The 21,975-nt window shown below is 39.4% G+C and overlaps 1 protein-coding gene and 1 pseudogene across 6 annotated transcripts; both read right to left on the bottom strand.

Moving 5' to 3' along the window:
• Positions 1-4,551: 4,551 nt before the first annotated feature.
• On the bottom strand, positions 4,552-12,537 carry LOC149723584 (uncharacterized). 6 transcript variants are annotated; one of them, XM_089893497.1, is made up of 4 exons: positions 7,805-12,537; positions 7,509-7,669; positions 6,549-7,120; positions 4,552-4,642 (listed from the first exon to the last, which is right to left on the bottom strand). In XM_089893497.1, exons 1-3 carry the CDS (start codon positions 10,971-10,973, stop codon positions 6,977-6,979), a joined length of 3,474 nt encoding a protein of 1,157 aa, XP_089749623.1. In that variant the 5' UTR covers positions 10,974-12,537; the 3' UTR covers positions 4,552-4,642; positions 6,549-6,976. The 6 variants fall into 6 exon arrangements, with proteins under 6 accessions (XP_089749623.1, XP_089749624.1, XP_089749625.1 ...); XM_089893498.1 differs by having other exon boundaries at positions 6,549-7,066; positions 7,805-12,536; XM_089893499.1 differs by lacking the exon at positions 7,509-7,669 and having other exon boundaries at positions 6,549-7,066; positions 7,805-12,536.
• Positions 12,538-18,790: 6,253 nt separating this feature from the next.
• On the bottom strand, positions 18,791-21,241 carry LOC149723583 (uncharacterized; annotated as a pseudogene).
• Between the last annotated feature and the right edge of the window lie 734 nt (positions 21,242-21,975).

Raw genomic sequence — 21,975 nt, 5'->3', positions numbered from 1 at the left:
GTAAAAACGAGAAACATCAAATACGCTGTCTCTTTGCGATTACGGTCGCGTGCGCGGTTGGACCAGTTTGGGAATTTAGCTTTGATTGCTCAGCAAGTTTACCGGTTGCATCATAACTACCAGTCTTACGTAAAGTTAGATAAACACGTATTTCTGTTATGACACAGTACCAAACCACACATGGATTATTCGGGATTGAGTAACAATTAGATTGTTGCAACACAGCAGCAATTGTTGCGTCGATTATTATTACAATAGTGGTTTATTGCCTTTAAGGTGTTGGAATTAAAGTGCGTTTGCTTCATAGAACAATTGCGCTTTTATGCTGAGAAATGTTTTGAGTATCTAATCGTTGTTAGCGTATAGAAGTTGCTATTCGCTACAATGCGACGTACACTGAACGAAGGTAAATTGTTAACGTGTGTCGGCGTGATTAAAACTCTTGGTAAGTTTAGCAAGATTAACGAACGCCTTCGCGTAAGGTATTTTCCAGCCTGATGTTAGGTTTGCCCACACTAATGCAGAGCGCTAACTTGTTCATAAACGTAAACTCGTTCGTATACCTAATTCAACTCGTTCCTAACAATCTAACGCAGCGGTTTTCAAACTGGGGTCCATACAGCAGTTTCAGAGGGTCCGCAATGAAGCAATGATTCGATTGTGATTCAAACCAAACCAAACATTGATTTAATTGCAGCAAAACAAGTGCACCCATCCCATTAAACAGCTTACCGTGTTTGATAGTTTTTGCTTTTTCTTTCATTGGTGTGGTTTTTGCATTTTTCTATAGCATTCTTTGATTTTTATAGGACCAGGAAATATCAAAATAATTGCAAAGGGTCTACCAGGCAAAATTTTTAGAAAAGATTGGGAACCGCTGATCTTACGCATAAGTCGAAGCGTCTGATCAGGCGTCCACCGCATGTCATGTTTATCAGGCGCGTGTAACGTCGAGGTTACTTTAGGTCACTTACGCATTTTTTGAGCCACAACGTGATACACAAATAAACTGCATTGGCTGATAAATACAATGTTTGTTTAATGGAAGGGAGGTAAAATTTATTTGTAAACAATTACAAACTAACCAATTAAGTAATTACAAGTTCACTAATAACTAATTATAATAATTAAGCCTGTAGTTTGATTTTTATCGGCCTTATCAGATTTTTCGGTTTTAATCAGTCTAGTTATCAGTCTAGTTTTCTAGGTGCATTAAAGTATCGGATATCGGCAACTGAAATTAACAAAATATCGGTATCGGTTTGAAAAAGGCAATATCGGTCTGGCTCTATATACGAGACCTGCATTCGCGGTAAAATCTAAACAAGACTTAACAAAAGCAACTGCTGTGCCATCATCATAACTGGTCCAACAATGGAGATGGACTATACGTTTTCGTTGCAAGGAACATTTAACATTGTGCAAGGAAAATAAAAGTTGTCTATAAAACGGTCAAAGCATTTTTTCGGTTGGAGAAATATGCGACGTTTAGACTTACGCGACCTGTTTTTCTGACGACATAACGGTAAATGCCGGGGAGGCGTCGCCTCACCGCCTACCCATACTAGGCGCGTATGAAAGCAGCGATCTACTGTTTTGTTTGTCGCGTGTTTGTAATTATCAGGTAACGAAATCTCTCCAGTAACAAACCTTGCCTTGCTGCAACATGAACATTTTGCGTTCAATTGTTACTTCACAAGTTCTTATTACAACATAAATATTAATTATAACGTTTTATTACATAACAATTGGAAGGAATGTGCCCACTGCCCAACCAGCCACGAGATCGAAACATCGTGGGTATAAGCGTCACATTTTTACGCTCTGCGCCGGTGTAGGAAACAAAAGAAAACGCATGCGGTAGCATACATTCAATACCTAACAAGCGAAGCAATCGTTGTGAATTTATTCCAGTGAAAAACGACAAAATGCAACCAAAGCAGAATTAGCGAGCAGCCTGTGTTTTATAACTTATATGATTTATATAACATGTTTAATCTTTTGGATTTTAAAACAGTGTTATAAAATAACAAGTGTATACAAATTTTAAATAACATATTTTATTGGTAAAATCGATATCTTGCAATTGGTATTTACGAAACTCTGATTTTCGCGCGGTGCCTAAAAACGACTTGTTTTTGGCCACTGTCCAAGCTCGGCCAGGACGATACTTTGTATTATCATGTTGCAATTTGCGCTGAAACAACAATTGTTTTCAAAAATTTTAATAATTTTTCAAAAGTATTCTGACTTAGTAGTCATTCTTACATTTATAATCCATGATGAACGAGCGTAAAACTTTTCATTTGTTTCTACCGATTTACATACGTCGTTTAAATAAATGTAAAGGTTCCATGTGACAGGATTTGTGTTCAATGTAATAAAGCGGGTGTTGGGAAAATGCATATTTTTAATGTTTGCACGAACGTTTCGTCATTTTAGCTATTCGCGGTGTTCTCGCAGGGTAACCGATGCGGTTAAAATAGAGCGCACGTTATACCGTCAATAATTACTGAACTAAGAAACCAAAAGGTATATTGTTGGCCAGACGTAAGAAAGTTAATTTTAATATAAATAGAATTTTTTTATGTTAAAAATATACGGACGCTTTTCGACAATCCGGACGGTGGCATTATCACTGATAAGGGGGTTTTTGTAAAACCCTGCTTGAAAAACACTACGATAAATATTTATCTGTAATAAAATTATTTATCTTAAACTATTGATAACACGTCCGCGCACACGCGTCGGGCGCGTACACGCACACACGTGCGGGGCGCGTACACGCACACACGCGAAGGGCGAATGTTTTCTCTTTGTTTACAACGCGTTTTTCGCAGCCGTTTTAAAATGTTTTACCACCCCAAAAAATATGAATTTCCTTAAAAAATCGACGCCTATGGTTGGTAGTAACTAGTTAGTAGTTCAGGATTGTAAACATACCCCTTTTTCAGTGATAATGTCACCGTCCGGATCGTCGAAACACGTCTGGATTTTTTTAATAGAAATAAATCCTATTTATATTAAAATAAACTTTCTTACGTTCGGCCAACAATATACTCTTTGGTTTCTTAGTATTTATTGACGACATAAACGTGCGCTCTATTTTAATCGTATCGGTTACCCTGCGAGAACACCGCGAATAGCTAAAATGATGGAACGGTTCGTGCAAACATTTAAAAAAATGCATTTTCCTAACACCCACTATACTAATTTTGACACAAATCATGTCACAAGGAACCTTTATGCGGTGAATTTAAAATGATATTACATTTATAAAAACGACGTATCAAATCGGCAGAAACAACTGAAAAGTTTTACGCACGTTCATCGTGGATTAAAAATGTAACGATGATTACGTCATAATGCCTTTGATAAATCCCGACATATTTTAGGCCAGCAACCAAGAATAGTTTAAACTTTAAATGCAGGTAAATTGCGTTTATGTGAATTTTAATTGGTGCAAATATAAGAGCGAGGAGCGACGCTCAGTAAATTGGAACCAACGCAAATTGTAATATATTATTACAAAGTATCTTCCCGGCCGAGCTTGGACAGAAGCCAAAAAACATCTTTGTTGGCACTGCATGAGAACCAGAGTTTCATTACGTCATTTTTCACGAGAATAAATTCACAACGATTGTTTCGCTTGTTATGTGTTAAATTGTATGCTACCGCATGCGTCTTCCTTTATTTCCTACGCCCGCACAGAGCGTAAAAATGTGACACTTATACATGATGTTTCGATCTCGTGGTTCGTTGGGCAGTGGGCACATTCCTCCCGATTGTTACGTAATGAAACATCATAGTTAATAGTTATGTTGCAATAAGACGTAACAGTTAAGCGCACAATGACCAAATTGCAGCATGGCAATGTGTGTTACTCGATCGAATTCGTAAGCTGATAATTACGAACACGCGACGAACATAAAACATTAGATCGCAGCTTTAACAACCGTTTCTATGTGGTGATGGTGTTAGTAATACGCTTTATAACAAGATTTGGTAGCTTGGGTGACAGACGCACGCAAAACATAATACATCCGGATTTTCAGTAAAATTAAACGATCACCGTCCGGATTTACAACTTTTACAATCCTGTAGTAGTTACCATGCAAAAAGGGTATTCGATACGATGATTGCATTACACATATTTATGCTTGCATTGCTGTGACAACCGTATGTCTGCTTCACATATGTGGTACATGCGGTAATTTTCTCTCACAACTGACTTTGGACAACATTAGTAACCAATGGGTTGGATAGTGGAGCAACTACCAATAAGAGATTACAACACAATTGCTCTACCACCAATTACGATACAATCCACCTAACCAATAATGTACAAAAGTTTTTTAAACTGATAACTGGAAAAAAACTGTAATGACAGTGAGATTTTTAACAAAATAAAACAAATACAAAGTCATGGTTCTTACTTCTTAACAAAGTAAAAGCATTATACCAAACACAGAAGAGTTAATGTTTGCCAATTTCAATTTTTTCAAGTGTATCTTATGCCTTAAAATAGTAGTCTCACATATTATGAAATACCGCATTGAAACGAAGGTGGTTGCCATTAACTTCTCTTCTTCTAAGTCGATGCCAAACATTCCCTCTTGATTTATTCCACTTTACATGTTTTCTAAATATTATGACAAAAAAAACAGAATAAGATTAATTTATTCACACATGATGGGGTAACGACAGTAATTATATAACATGGATGTTTTGTTTCACACACTTTGTGCCGATTAGAGGTTAAAGTGTCCGGACCACGCTAATACAAGTTGGTTTTAAATGAAAGTTTATACCTAATAAATACTGTCTGTGGTATTTTTTTTGAAAAAATATTTAGTTTGGTCAAAAAACATTTTAAAAAGTGCCAAAAAATTTGTTCGTTGTTGCGTCACTTGTGGGCACTATGACATAAATTACTTCATAATCTGTTCTAATCGATCAGCTGGTTTAGGCTTTGCTAGCAGACATATACCTCATGTCCAATTACCAGGGAAGCAACTTTGAGGGTTATGTGCGGTCGGAAAAGCGTCCGACCTCATTTTTACGCGCGTATGCGCATACGAATGGAAACGGATCCTGTGCACGGCCACTTTTAATTAAAGAACAGTTTTTAATTTCGCGATAAAACATGTGCATTAAAACAAAAACACAGATGAGGAAGATCCAGTGTTTGCACCGTAGCTGTCATATCTCTTTACATCAACTGACTAGGTTTTAGAAACACTTATTGACAGGGCCGTAAATAGGCGCATTTTACGTCCGTTAGCGGACACGCGCCCAAATAAATTTGAGCGCATTTTTATGTTTAAAATTTAATTCAACAAATTTAAATGAATTTTATTACATTTGCATATTTCATATTTAATATTTAGTTAGGATAAGGGAAAATTAAATGTCGTTACATCAGGTTTCCACTCTTTATGTAAAATGAGAAGTGTCTGTAAAACTTGACCGATAAGAACCTTTAAAGCATTTTTTATTCATGCGACTTGAAAAACAATGTAAAATCTTTGAATTATTTTACTACCAAACTGAAATATTATGCGCGATGCCTTTGGTTTGTAAGTATAATGGGACCAGGGGAGGTCAGATTACGCTTGACCTTGCGATCCTTATCCATTATATCTTGTCCATTCGCTTATCAAAAGTGAAATGTTTACGCAGGTCAGAAGATCGTTGGGTTTTCTCAAAATTGAAATCCAAATACAATACAAATGTTTAAGGACCCTTTTTAACATGTATTTACAATCGTTGTACAGAATGTTGTACTCGTGGAACACCCAATGTGATCAGCAAACGTGTTGCTGCAACAACATTAAACTGTTGTAATTGGGAGAAAACAATTGTAAGCCAGTGTAATTATATTCAAATACGCCAATATCAAAGTATACGTTTATTAAAATACAGCTGCTTTAATCTTTACTAACCCCAGACGTAAAACAAGAGCATTTAGTTTACTTTTGCAAGGTTAACAATAAAAGCGTCAATCGCTATTATGATGCAAATAATCAAAGCGTCAATTGGTATTATGACGGTAAAATTCCATGTGTCAATTGCTACTACGTTGTAATAAACAATCTGCTAACATAAGCCTATTAATATTATATTGTTTATTCTTGCACTGAACAATACATTGTTGCATGTCCTTGCGCAAGCCGCTGCTCTAAACATGACGTAATAATGCTTCTTACGCCACACATTTTTACATGACTACAGCCGGCCATTTCGGGTGCCTCACAGTGAGCAATTTGGGCGACAGCCAGTCGTTTTTTCTACTATTTACGCTCTTGATTATGTGTGTGCCCAAAATTTATTTTCACATATTACTATAAGTTCTATGCTTAAACCTTGTAATATAAAATAGAAAAAAAATAAAATAGATTGCATCGCATGAAAGCTTTTAGGGAACAAACTTTGCTAAAATGTGCAGAGCATGCGGTGATGTAGTCAATAATAAACAATGCGTAAGTATAATTCAAGTTTTGACAATGAAAAAAATAAGAAATCGGGTCAAATTCGGGTTTAATTACCTGGGGGGGCATTATGAATGAAAGTTTCAAGGTCACTCAGTTCAAAAGGATGTTGACACCAGTAGCACATAATTGTAAATGAATTCAAAAACCCCACAAAGCTTAGGTTATATACTCATAAAATAAAACATGGAAAACATATATACAAAAAACAATGGGGACAAAGTTAAGAAGTTTAAAGGGGACACAAACATACAACTTAAAGGGGACAACATATATACACTTTTTATTAGGGGACAACAAAATGGTTTTAGAAGTAATGAGAGATTAACAAATTCATTGTATTTTTTCTTTTTCTTTTTAAGTTAAACATGCATAGCGTAAAACGTTAAACAACGGTATAGATGAAACGCCTTGTTTGGTCAATGCATCAGCCAGTTGTTTTTTCGATTCAACCCATTCCATTGATAAAAGTTTATTTGTTTCCATCATTTCTTTAAGGACTGCAATGTCAATTCGCAGTCGTTTGTCAGCAACCCCCTTCCTGGAATGAACTGCATCGTACAATGATCTGTTGTCTGTAATGGCGTGAATTGGTAATTTTGGTCCATGTCCTTTTCCATAGAACAACTCTGTAATCATATATGACAAATAATATGCAGCCTCAACTGCATCACATGCTGCAGATGCTTCTGCTGCCAATGTACTTCGAATCACTCTTTTAATTCTCTTCGACTGCCAAGACAAAATGTTACATTTTTTGTTTTCTCCAACAAGAAATATTAGGAAAGCACCTTGGCTACCACCGTCATGTAAATTGGCAAATGCTGCATCAGAATACACAACAAGTTTTAATTTCTCTACGTCACCTAAAGACATAAACTTAATTTTCAGATCTTCGTTATGTAACTTTCTAATAACTTTGTTGCAGTGTACAATATCTTTTACAGTTGCTTTGTTAAAATTTGTAGCCAAAACACAGACATCAAACGATATATCCGGTCTAGTGTGTGAGCTTACCCATAAAAGTTGGCCAATTTTCCTTTGAAGCAACTCCTTTTCAACAGCTGTGACGTCACTATTCATGTTGCCACGACGACAACCGCTAATATTAATAGGTTCCAATAACTTTATGTAAGAGGATTGATCTACTGTTATATGTCCTATCGTCTCTTTCATTTCTAAGCCGATATATTTAAACTTTTCGCTGCTTTCCGATCCAATGGTAAATGTTTTATATAGTTTTTCAATCACGAGTGTTTTAAATTGATCATTACCTATCCACAGTATATCATCCACATAAACACACATCATACCTTGTAGAACATTATTGATATGATAGATGAACATTGCTTGATCTCCTGAACTTGGTTTCGCACCAGCGTCTATCATAAAACGTCGCACTCTCTCATACCACAAACGGGATGCATCGACCAGCCCATATACACATTTGCGAAGCTTCCAAACAACATCTGGTGGACAATTGGCCTCATTGGGCGGTTTCAAATAAATATCCCGATCAACTAATTCACCTTGTAAGAAAGCTGTCTTTACATCAATGCTGTTCATGCGCCATTTCATCTGTTTTGCTACGCTCAACATTATTCTCACAGCTTCTTTAGAACAGGTAGGTGATTCTCTTTGTAGATTTTGTTTTTGCTCTTCGAAGCCTCTTGCAACCAATCTTGCTTTGGGTACCATATCATCACCTTTTTTCTTCATGGTACAAACCCAACGCACAGATACACACTTTTGGTTTTGGTTCTTTACTTCTTGAAACACTTGATTTTCTCTCCAACTTAACAGTTCTTTCTCTTTTGCTTCACTAAAAATATCACTGGTTATTACAAATGATTCTTCAGTTTGTGGTGTAGTTTCATTATTAATTTGTTCATTAGTTTCATCATTAACATGTTCCAATCCGGTTACTTTCGAAAAATCAATCCATGTACGTTTGCCACGAACCTCATTAGGCAAATCATATTCAACGTTGTAAGAATTTTTATACTTTCCTGTGGCTTTACCGGCTCTACTTAAAATTGTAACTTTCTGTTGTACCCCATCTACATTGACAAATTGAACCTTATCATTAGCTCGCAGTCGTGGTTGTTGTACTATTGTTCTTGTTAATTGTGGCGCCGGTTGAACAACTTCTGGTTGATCATCATGATCACTTTCTTCATGATCACTTTCATCATCGCTGGATTCTTGGATTGACGGATCAATTGGAGGCTTTTCTGTGGTATCTTTGGAAATTGGATTATATACTTTATTGTGTTCATTTATCCTTGACACTCTACAGCTATGTGCCTTTACATATTGACCACCATGTCTTAGAAAAATGACTGCCCCATCTTGACCCAAAACCTTTACTGGGCCTCTCCACAATGGAGAATCATCACGTTTATAATATACTAGTTCACCTATGTTATACTTGTCACCGGTCTGACGAGTTTGTCTCCTCAAAGCTCTTCGAATCTTCTCGGATGATTCGGCAGAAATGAATGCCCTCCTGGCTGCATGTAGAGCAGATAGATGTGCACCAACATCAAAACTTTCAGCCTGTCCATTAAGTGCAGGTTGTTTGTCAGTAAGGGTGGTGGGTAGATTAATATTTCTGCCAAAAACAAGCTGGTGAGAACTAAAACCAAACCGGTTTACGAGTGCATTCTTTGCACTTACACTCCACGCTACTGCAGTTTCCCAACTGCATTTTTCTTCATATTTTATTTTTGTTACCATATTGGATAAAGTGAGATTATGCCTCTCACAAAGGCCATTACTCCATGGTGAATAGGATGCTGTTGTCACCACAGTGATATTAAAGTTGTGACACATGTCATGAAATACAGCATTGTTGAACTCCCGTCCATTATCGCTAAAAACCTTCTGCGGAGCTCCAAACAAACTAATCCAATTAGCCATAAAGGTTTTAACAATAACATTTGCACTCTTCGACCTAATTACTGATGCGTTGCTAAAACGAGTAAATGTATCAATCATGTGAAAGTACCAAACATTGGGCTCTAGTTCATGTAAATCCATGGCGACAGTTTCGTTAAAATCTGACCCCCAAGACAATCCAACAACAGGCCTTGCTGGTGTTTTTTTGTGTTTTTGGCATGTATCGCATGATTGTACAACACCCAGAATTAATTTTGATTTTTCTGGTGTCAGTTTGTCTGAACTTTTCAGTAGTCTTTCCAAATTTTCAGCAGACGCGTGGCCAAATTGTTTATGTAATTTAATAATTGAGTTACGCTCATCAGTTGTAGCCAAAACAGACTCGCAGTCGTAAATGTCAGCCGATTTTATTGGTAATATATCAATACAATAATGCCCGTTTTTCGATAAACTGAGTTTGATTTCATTTCCGAATAACCTCACAGTGTCATTTGATAAATTTAGTTGAGCACCTGCTTTTTTGAGTGACGTTTTACTTAATAAAAGTGGCAAATTCCCAGGAACAACCTCTGCACTAATATGGCAGCGCTTACCAGCAATGCAGGCTGGAAGTAAAACACTCTTCGATGAAATTACTTTTCTTCCATCCCCAAATTTAAAAAGGGTGTGGCTTGGAAAAAACTTTAACTTTTTCCTTTCACTTAAGCTTATAGAATTGATAAATTTATTAAGCCAAACCTTTCCACATACTGTTTTTGTGCACGCCGTGTCTAATATACCATGAGTCTCCGAAACTTTGTCTTCTCCTTTTTCCTCAAGAAGCAGGATGAGATTAACTTCTTCATTTTCCACAAGATTTGCCTGTCGTGATCGATGTGGACAAGAAGTTGCCCAGTGCATTTTTGATTCACAGATAACGCATCGGGTTATTTCTCCAAACTTGTTCCGTGGATTCTGTTTTCGTTGTGTGTCTTTTTTATTCCAATTCACTGGAGTCTTTTTCCTATTCATATATTGATTTTCAAACACTTCTTCCTTTACATTTGATGAAACAGCTTCAGTATTCCCAAAAACCCTTTTTAGAGAGGACTTCATAGTTTTGAGCTTTAAATCCGCACCCAACGTGAGTGCTAATTGGCGTTCACCATGACTAAGATTGGCTCCATCCATTAACTTGAAAGCTAAGACTGCGTCAGATAATTCCATCCCATGGCTACATATTTTACTATACAAATGTTCAAATTCAAGTATGTAGTTATTGATAGACAGAGATGACCTTGAGAATGTATTGAACCTCACATAGGCACTGTATGCTTCATCAACTTTTTCTGTTTTAAATGCCTCATCCAATTTGTTTAGAAGAATATCCAATCCACCATCACAATGCAGCTCTTCAGTTGATAAACTTGAGATGGCCCTCTGAGCCTTGACGTGCCCCTCTAAGGCATAAAGATTTACAATGATTGCTTGCTCAGATTTTTTAACATCAGAGACTAACTGCCACATTGATATCTTCCTTCTCCATTCTACATAGCAATCATTTTCAACAAATTTTGGTGGAGATCTTCTTGAAAGTGCCATTATTAACTTAATAAATAGAGTACTTAAAAGTTGCAACCATCCTCTGCTACCATGAAAGTTTCAAGGTCACTCAGTTCAAAAGGATGTTGACACCAGTAGCACATAATTGTAAATGAATTCAAAAACCCCACAAAGCTTAGGTTATATACTCATAAAATAAAACATGGAAAACATATATACAAAAAACAATGGGGACAAAGTTAAGAAGTTTAAAGGGGACACAAACATACAACTTAAAGGGGACAACATATATACACTTTTTATTAGGGGACAACAAAATGGTTTTAGAAGTAATGAGAGATTAACAATGAACATTTGTTCCCTCGTTAAGTTAACAAGCTGGCTAAACAATATTTTGCAAGTACTTAGCGAGCAAGAAACTCGTTTGAAAAAATGGTATTATGAAGACGACTCCAAACACCTCGTACAACGCCGAGTTTAAGTGAGAGAATTCGTTAAAAACGCAAGAAAAAAGATTCGTATAAACTGATCACGCTTTGAAATTAAACTATCCATGAAACGAAGTAGGGAAACATTAATGTTGTCTTAAGTTGAATTTTGAAAACTTCCAGAAGCTAAAACTTCCAGTGAAATTAAAATTTGCTCTTCAACTGAAAGGCACCTTTTACTGCTGCTTTACGGTTTCAAATCTTAGTGCAAAAGATGGCACAATTCCAGTAGGCCTAATGGCCTATACCACCGCCTTTGGCATACGATATTCCAAAATTAATTCCACATCTGTCATTTCTATCGTTTTCCTTCTGACATTTACATGTTTACGCAAAGTTTTCAATGCAAATAAGGCGGCCATAACTTAGTTATGGGAATATTTTTGCGTAAAATACAAGAATTCGCTGTGAACGAGTGGTGTGAGTTCCACGTTAGTTAGCGAGCGATTTTGCGAGTTTGAGTTAATGAGATGGTGCTTCGTAATACCAAAAGTAGGTTTAGTGAGAAAGGACGTCACTACCGAGCACCCTAAACTTAGCGAGATGTGTTCATAATGCCCGCCCTAGTCAAGTATTGCCGTTTTCATGGTATTCGAACCCGCCCTGGTACCGCATTTACTCTGTACGGGTAATTACACTAATATTTTAGTTGTTCGTCCTTTAATAACAAAAAATATGGCTTGTGCGGCAGGTGTTTGTACATTTTGTTGGCCCGCTAAATCCATGTTCTTATTGCACAAAAAAGTCTAACGCAACATTTTGCTCTATGACGTAACAATCATTACTTTATTTTCGCGCCAAATAAACCGACCGCGTTAATGCATTCTGTACTTTGTGTAAGTTTTACTGTGTAGTCAAGCGAATTAAGATCGAATCTCTTATTTGATATTTAAAACTATTTTATTCTATTCTGTATGGATAAGGTTCGTGAGGACTTGGGATTTAGGCCAGACTTGGCCCATTACCCCAACACTCTTGTACTTCCATAAGTGACGTGCTCGCGGTAGTAAAGTTCTTTATTCATATTCGGACTCTAGTTTTCTGACCAAGTCCCAATTTTTGTCCTGATTCGCGACCCATATGACTCCACCTGCGGACTATTTCTGCGAACCAGTCTAGTTCTTACCAAAATCCGTTTTCTGTCCCGATTCTTGACGCGTATATATGGGACTCCATCTGTGGACTATATCTGCAAACTCGTTCTCACAGGATTCGCGAACATCATTCTAGGACTACAATCGTACTCACAACGTCACAACCGTACGCACTTCCACAAAAGGTTTATCCTCGTCTCGGCAGCGAGTCACCACATATAATATATGTCTAGATGTTAAAAATGACATAAATATTTTTAAAAGTTTTTTAAATTTCATTTTCATTTTCATTTTAAATTTCTTTTTTATTTTCCATTTTAAATTTCCTTTTTATTTTTATTTTAAAATTCATTTTAAATTTCATTTTAAATTTCATTTTTATTTTCATTTAAAAATTCATTTTTATTTTAAATTTCATTTTTATTTTAAATTTCATTTTTATTTTCATTTTTATTTTCGTTTTAAATTTCATTTTAAATTACATTTTAAATTTCATTTTAAATTTCATTTTTATTTTCATTTTTAAATTAAAAAAAAACGATTTTGAAAATGAAATTTGATTTTTCTCAAGTAGCCCAGCGCTATCAATCCCATGTTGTTTGAATGGGCGATGGCCCAGCGCTATCAATTACAAAAGGGCAAAGCTCTAATGAGTGCAACGGATTGGGAAATTTACTACTATTTAAGCCTCAATTCCATTTTCAACTGTCACTGCTTGACTTCGTGCGGCCAGCTACAATGAATATGTACGGCAAATCAATCCCAAGGTTATATATTTCAGTACTACCACAGAATCCGATTTCTATGTTAGTACAAAATAGTAGCCATTCAAGCGTAGCAGTAATATGTAGTCACTAGACTAGTGACTAGCCAATAGCCATATCAACTGAAAGGCTCTTACTGTTGTTTATTTACTTTTTAAGAACTGGTCAGACATACTGTGGTTTCGTAGTCCTAAACAGCCGTTATAGTTAAAGATAAGCTAATAAAGCATGACGTATATACAACTTACACATATACCCAGGATTTAATACCAGATTTGTAAGTTTGGAACATAATGTTGCAACATAACTTAGATTTAAAAAAGTTGTTGCAAAATTGTGTTACTAAAAATATGAACCGAAAAGAAATCTTGTTTCTAGTCCAAAAAAAGTTTACTCAATACGCATGGAGCATTGCTACATTGGATCGCCGTCTCCGCTTCTTTGATATAAAATACATACACTATGGCACCCCCTTAAAGATGTGTGTTTGATAAGGAACTACAACACAGGAAAACATTTGGGTTATAGACGATAAGGTACAACCTATTTCAAAGTTTGTTTATTTATATTTAACTTAATGAATGATTGGAGCAACTCTGCGGAATGAATTAGTTAAGGAAAACACAATGAACGAAATAACAGTACACTACACGCATTAAAATAACGACTGGTGAATTTGTGGTTGCATCACACCACGTGGCATTCACGGGCGAACAATGCCGTGTGTGACGTAGCGCGTGTGTGACGTTTACACGTATAAAGACGATATTCGTCTACCTCCCCCCAAGTCTTTTGGATAGGTGACTCGAAAGACTGATGATGTCTTATATCGTCGTTGTCATGTTTCTAATTCGTTCAGACCGTCGTTGTTTGGGGTGACGTGTTCACACGGTTGTGGGGCGACTCGCGCAGTCCTGGATCGTTGTGCGGTCTTAGTCGCGATAATGCCAGCGGTGTTCGTGTCTGAGGTGTCGGTGCTTCGGTCGTGGGGGTCTGTTGGTGATCTATCAGTTCATCAGCGTATGGCGACGATGTCGTCATAGGGAGAGGTGTGTATGGCTGATACCTGCGGAGAAATTTTCGGTTACGGACAGTTGCCCGACCGGAGCCGTCCATTCGTACCACATACTGGTCGAACTGTCGTACTTCGACGATTTTGCCGGATTTGTCCCATTTTTTAGGGAATCGTCCGACCTGATTCTGGATCCGTACTGTATCGCCCACAACGAGTGGTGTCAGGCGCTTGGTATGTTCGGACCATCGCTCGTGGGCTTTCATGTGACGGTTTCGCAGGGCGGCTTCTCTTTCGGTAATAAGGTTTCGCCACGTTGGATGGGGATGGTACCGTCCGGGATAGATGGGGATAAAATCTCTGATTGGTCGCCCGAAGATACACATCGCTGGGGAGAAGCCGGTGTCTCTGTCTGGGGTATTGCGGTATTGCAGCATAGCGCGTTTGAACGCGTCTGTGTCGATATTGCCGTTGGGGCCGTGGTTATCGACGATCATGCGTTTGACAGTCTTCACTCCTATTTCCGCCCTGCAGTTACTGTGTGGGAAGGCGACAGATGAGGTACGATGGTGTACACCCCAGTCTTTAAGGAATTTTGTTGTAGCGGATGCGCTAAATTCTGGTCCCCCATCTGATGTCAGTTCATCACATATTCCATATGTGGTAAATATATCACGGAGACAGGTGACTAAGCCACTGGCACCATCCTTTGCACGTGTGACGATAGGCCAATTTGAGTACCTGTCGACCACGACCAAGCAGTTTGCGCCAGCATAATGAAAATAGTCTGCGCAGATGTATTGAAAGGGGTAAGAGGGGAGTGTTGGTGGGGTTGGTGGTGCACTTGGCTGTGATGGCGCCATTCGGTTACACTGACTGCACTTTTCGCGAGTGTCGGCGATTGCGGAGGTAATTCCCGGCCAGAATACGGACGACTCTGCGCGTGATAACATTGAAGTTATGCCCTGGTGTGCTGCGTGGAGACTATCGAGGACCTCGTTTCTGAGTGATTGAGGAATGACTGTCCGGTCACGGTAAAGCAGAACGCCGTCCGCCGTGTGTAGGTCTTCTTTGTACCTGTGGAATTCGCGGAGCTCGTCAGGGAGTTCATGCTTGAGTTCAGGGACAGTCCCTTGTTCGATCATCGTCACAAACTCATTGAGTGCTGGATCGCTTGCCGTTGCACGTTTTACGCGTTCCCAGGTCACAGCCTTTACGTTGGTCAGAGCAGTGTGTGCAGTCACGAGGGCGGTATCAATCGATGTTGCATGCGGTTGTGCGGCCAAGCGTATACCCGCAAGGAAGGATCGCGGAAGGAAGATTTCCGCGGGATCAACAGTGTCGTTTTGGGCTATTTGGTGGTGGAGGGTGGCGATGTCGTCTGGGAGTACCATTTTGACTGGTTTTCCAGTTGGATGTCTGGATAGGCCGTCTGCTGCTTTATGTCGAATGCCAGCTATGTGACATAGTCGAAATCTATAGCGTAGGGTTTTTTCTTTGAGGTTGCGCAGTCTCGCATTCGGAATGTTCTCCAGCGATCGGTCTCCGAGCACTTTTAGCAGTGGTTTGTGGTCTACGGCGATTGTAAGGTTTTTACAGCCAAGGACAAAGTATCGTGAGCGATCCAGACCTTCTGCCACGGCTAGGGCTTCTCCTTCGATGGGTGCGTAACGAGATTCGGCTGTATGGGTAAATCTACTACCTACTAGGACGATTTTCCATCCGGTCTTACAGCAGAATGGTTGTTCTGAGGAGCAGTGGCAGTGCTTCTGGAGTAGCCAAAATCCTCTCCCGTCCTTGGACCAATCGGTGGCAAGGCATGTTGGCTTGTTCTTGTCGAAAATCTGCACTCCCTCATTAATCTCGGCGATGATCACTTGTTTTGATTCGTCGAAGAGGCTTTGTAGTTCCTCTGTCCAGTTGAACGGTTGTTTAGGCTTTAGAAGGTTGCGGAATGGGAGCATCCTGTCTGTACAGGCGAACGCGTACGAGACTTGATTAATGAGCCCGAACCATGAGCGAACGTCAGTGAGGTTTTTAGGGACGGGGAAGTCTCGGATGGCGTTGAAGTAGCGTTGACAGGGTTTGACTCGTTCCGATGTGATGTTGAATCCTGCAAACTCAACTTCATCTGATGCAAAGTGGAATTTGTCTGGGTTCAGCGTGATACCGTTTCTTCCGCATATATCTAGCCATTCGACTGTTTGGTGGAAGCTTCCTTCGATGTTGTCCGCCCAAAGGAGTGTGTCGTCAACGCATTTTGTGACATCCGATATGTGCATGACGATCTTGTCGAAACGTCTTGTATAGCCGTCGCCTGAGGCTATGTAGCCCTGGGGTGCCGTCTTGTATCGGTATCTGCCCCATGGGGTAATAAAGGTTGTGAAGTGACGGTCGTCCGGGTGGATTGGTACGCTGTGGTAGCCGTTCCAGGCGTCGCAGACCGTTTTCTTCTTCCCTGAAGGTACTGAACGTGCTTGTTGGAAAGGGGACTGTGTATGGTGTGTTTCCCTTATCGCGTGTTTGTTCAGTGGTTGGAAATCAATGGTCCTTCTTGGTGTTCCATTCTTTTTGGCACATATGACCATTCTGTGGCACCAGGTTACGGGTTCTCCTATCGGGACTGGTTCGATCACGTTAAGGGCAACGTCCCGATCTAGGTCAGCTTTGACCTTGTCTCTCCAGTGTAGCGGGACAGGTACGGGTTTGTGGTGTGCCGTTGGTGTTGCATCTGGGTCGATCATGAGCCGTATCGGAGGGCCTTCCATGAGCGGGAGGGGTTGGTGTGGGCAGGTGTTAAAGGTGCTGGCTCTGTAGAAATCGAGTAAGTATTTTTCTAGTTTGTTGCGATTCTCCTCAGTCAGTGCGAAAGGCATTGAGGTGGGACGTGGTGGGGGAAGTTAACGTTTGGGGCAACTGCATGGCTCATCTGCGAGGTCGTTCATGATACCGGAGGCGCTTTCTATTGGGCGAATCGCTTCTCCTATTTTGGGGAAGCCTGTGTATTATACCTAAAGCAGTGCACGATTCTTTGCTGAGGTATAGCTTGTCCGTACTGTCGGTTATATACACGATTTGGCGTGTTTCGAGAGACATGTTGGATCCCCCGTGACCGTATATGCGTAGTACCAGGGCGCCAATTACGTGGATGCCTTTGTTAGTGGCCGTGTGCATGCGCATTGTGACTGGGACTAAGTCGGTTCTTGTAAGCCCGAGACTTCGGACGAGGTTCATCCCCCCGAGGCAGCTTTGACACCCTGTGTCCGCTATAGCTCGGAAAATGCATTTACAGTGCCCGATTGTGGAATGTAGACCCAGTGAGTTGTAATCGTTGATTGCGACTTCAACGGTGACCGTGATGGTTGGCTGGGGGTCAGAATGGCGTTTCTCCCACGTTTTGTTTAGGTTGTTGTATATGTGGTGGGTTAGTGATATGTTTCTCTTCGCCCTGGACGACGGCCGATTAGTGGTGGAGCTTATAATGTCCACAGCTTCGTTGGCCGTTTCAGAGTTTCGTTTGTTCCTGACTCTGGCCTTGCTGCGACAAACTGTCTCGTAATGCCCCTTTTTGTCGCAGTAATTGCAGAATGTCGAAAAGGCTGGACACTGTTGTTGTCTTGTTAGGTTCGTGGGCGATTTGCCATGTCCTTTGTTGCCACAATAACCGCACAATCGGTCATCGTTTGGAGTGTGATGTGCGTCGTTTCGTATGCGAGTGTTTCTGGTTTGATTGGCGCGGTAGCTGCTTCTCGTTGCTGCTGCAGTGTCTGTGTCGAACAGCTGAGATGCAGATCGTTTGCCCGATTCCTTGGCTTCAATGAATTGAAGTACTTCGTTGATCGATTTGTCTTGGTTCTGATCGCCTAACAGGGCCGCTTGTATATCGTTGTCGCATATACCCCTGGATAGAACGTCACGAAGTATGTTGTCGGTGTAGTTCACATGATGTTCGCAATTTTGGCACCGTACTGTGAAGTTACAGATGCTTGCCTGGCCACGTAGTCGGGCACTGTAGCTGCGGATGGGTTCGTCTCTATCCTGTTTCATATGATGTAATTTTAACCTTGCGACCATGATATTTTCTTTTCTCACTGCGAGTTGGTGTATGGCCACAAGAACGTCCTTTTCATTCTTATTGCTTAGAGATCCGCCAGCGTTCCGTGTTAGGTCCCTGCGGAGTTCTTCGTCGCAACATTCCAAAAGCTGGATTACTTTGTCTGAACCCCTGACGCCCGTTGCTGTGACATATTCCTCCCATCTGGTGGTGAAGTAATTCCATTCCTCTGTGGTGCCGGCAGATTTGATACTTGGTCTCTTTACTTTTTCCGTCTTTGCGGCGTTCATTGGCTGTGCCTGGCCACTAGAGTGGCTTTCCGCGTGGATTTTCAGGAGAACGACAAGCAGTTCATCTGTCACGTCTTCAGTTTTGTACCCACAGTCTGGGTATGGGCATTTTACTGACGGCATAATAAGTAGGCTCCAATCATAGACGATAAGGTACAACCTATTTCAAAGTTTGTTTATTTATATTTAACTTAATGAATGATTGGAGCAACTCTGCGGAATGAATTAGTTAAGGAAAACACAATGAACGAAATAACAGTACACTACACGCATTAAAATAACGACTGGTGAATTTGTGGTTGCATCACACCACGTGGCATTCACGGGCGAACAATGCCGTGTGTGACGTAGCGCGTGTGTGACGTTTACACGTATAAAGACGATATTCGTCTAGGTTATAGAGCAATGAACCAAAAACTTCGATGTCATTATAATATATTGGTTCCAAACTTCCAAGGCACCTTGTTCAGCATATTTTGATGGAAAAGGATTCTGAAGAAATAGCTTTAAGAAATGTAAAGAAAAAGGATAAAAAACCCAAACAACAATTTCAATGTGATGGACCTCTTCATTTAGTTTCTATGGATGGACATGACAAGCTGTGTGGTTATCAGAATTATACGTTTCCACTTGGCATATATGGTGCAATGGATACATTTTCCAGGAAAATTTTGTTCTGGTTTGTTACTTATTCTAACTCCAAACCATTAATTATTGGAAAAAAGTATCTGGAATACATTTGTGCATCTTATGTTATGCCACGTTTATTAAGGCTAGACAGGGGTACGAAAACTGGTAAAATGGCAACGATACACTCATTTTTAAGAAGTAAACATGGCAACTTGGAAGATCCAACAGAGTGTTATTTATGGACCATCTAACACCAATAAAGTTAAATGTTGGTGAAGGGAACTTCACCTAAGGTTAGAGAAGTTTTTTAAAGTTCAACTGAAGAAGCCGATGCTGAATGGAAAATACCATCCACATTGCATGATGGATCGACAACTGCTTTTTTATGCTTATGAACCAATTGTATAGAGAGAATTTGAAATTTTGGTGAGTAACTGAAACAGTCATCGAATACGCCATACATACATTTACCGACTTGTATACATGACCATCTATTTCAATGCCCTGAATTTTATCGCACGACATGCAAAGGTTTAATGATTGATCATACTGATCTTAAGAGTATCGCGGAAGTATCTGGTGTGTTATGTGCTCCAGATGAATGGGTTGATAAAGATTTTAAGAAAAGGTGCATTGAGCTTTTACCTAACCCAGAATTGATTGCATCAAATGATGCAGCTGAAAAGTATTGCTATTTACGTCACAATTTTTTGAGTAATTGTTAACACCTCTACCCCTTCTGTACCTATGTTTTTTTACTGTTTAATATGTACAGACATAACAACTTTTGGGTTGTTTATTTTGTGAAAAGAACAGTAGTCATCAAAAAAATAAAAAGTTACTCTTGTATTTGTTCCAATATTGCCAAATTCATCATTTTACAGAATTTATTGCATGTGTGACTCCCATAAAGGTAAGAAATGGCCATTTTTGACAAATTTCCTGCACAAAAAAAGCAGATCCAATTGTTCATCCAACAGATTTCTTTTCAGATAATATGTAACTAAATTGAACCAAGCATTCACATTTTTTGCAACTCTGTGTTCAGTGTAAGTGTAGAGCAAGAGCCATCATTGTTTACATATTTGGTAAATGATCCTTCACAAAATGCTTCAATGGTGGCAGGATTTTCAGTATAGTTGGAATAATATGTCTCATCATACTTGAATGTTTCACCAAAAGCAGCAGGCACCTTTTTTTCAAAACTTTTCTGCTATAGATTTAGCAACAGAATGCATTTGTACCTTTCTGCAGTGATTTTCAAGAGTAAGACCCATATCTGCTTGAATTGTGGCAACTGCATCATTCTTATAGAGTTTTAAAACTAAATTATCTGGTTGAAGTTTTTTGGTTTGTAACTGATGTGCTTCATACGCATTTCGGAATGCACCACTTGCAAATTTGTTGTTTGATACTGGCAATGTTACATTGCCGATTACTATCCAAGCATCACAGGTTAAGGAAAATGTCTCCAGTTTAGTAGGAACAGTTTTAAAAATTTGCTTTTTAAGTTGGCCTGCTTTCAGCAAAGTGCTATTTGAAACCGATTTCGGTGCATGAAAAGTCAAAGGACGATTGCACACCGTGTTTGGTTCGGATGTTATTTCTTTGCATTCGTTGTTTTCACGAGCTTGTAAGAACCGAATAAAATTTCCCTTTTCTCCTTGATTTGGTCCAACCTGGTGCAGGATGGTCCTCTGTCAGAGGCAAGCATGTCACACCAAACTGAAGGGGCATTGTAATATTTTTCACATGCCAACTTTATGTTTGCTATACTTAAATCTTGGAACTATGCAAATGGAACAAAATCTCTTGTATCCAACGGTTCAAACTTGTTTAATCTTCCTGGAGGCGTGGCTGTCATTCTTTGAACCATAATGTCATCTGGTACTAGTGTTTGTTTCTCGTGATTCTTTTTACGCTTAAAACAAACTCTCTTTTCCAAATCTTTCCAAGTTTCTTTCAACCGCTTCATATTTAATCTATCCTACAGTACTGAAAACAATGAAGAAAATCGATGTAAAACTCTGCCCTTCAGCGATAGTTGTCTATGACATAATAATCAAAAGCCACCTGTGCAATCTCGCCTTTATGAAATACGTGGGAAAGTTCCCTCGTGGATACCCTATTTGTTGTACCGTGAAACATTGTCATTTGTCACTTGACGATTAGTTGGAATTTACTATTCTTTGTCGTATGTGCTAGTCGTTAACCTCCTTTACCCAAGTGCCGGATACCGACGACAACCCTTATTCCGTATACTGTAAAAGTTACTTTCACGAGACCCGCAACATTTAGAGGCGATCCATCAATTTAACAACGGGAGGTGAACAGCACTAATATGAGAGTCCATTACCCGTATCAGTTAGAAAGATAGATTCTCATAACCTCACATTGACCTATGGCATGGCCTACCACGATATATTATAGTAGTTGGCAGTGGAGTTGATTTTATAAAAACGTAGGGGTTGCGACATTATACCATGTTAGCTGAAAGTAGGTATATGTAAAACACGTAAAATCACGCATATAACGTGTGCGGCATTTAATGGAAAGGGTAAGATATAAGCCTGGCAGTTAATTTTTAAGTGTTTAAAAAACTTAACATGTAAATATCATCATATATTTGCCGATACGTTGAATATACAGAAGCACCGTAACCCGTTACGAGAATGGAGCACATCAGTGACATCACAATACCGCGTATGA

This window comes from Ciona robusta, unplaced genomic scaffold (genome assembly GCF_009617815.1).
Source record: "Ciona robusta unplaced genomic scaffold, ASM961781v2 AP042744.1".
Taxonomy (NCBI): Eukaryota; Metazoa; Chordata; class Ascidiacea; order Phlebobranchia; family Cionidae; genus Ciona; species Ciona robusta.
The sequence above is the reverse complement of the archived record's forward strand: the minus strand, read 5'-3'. Positions and strand labels throughout refer to the sequence as shown.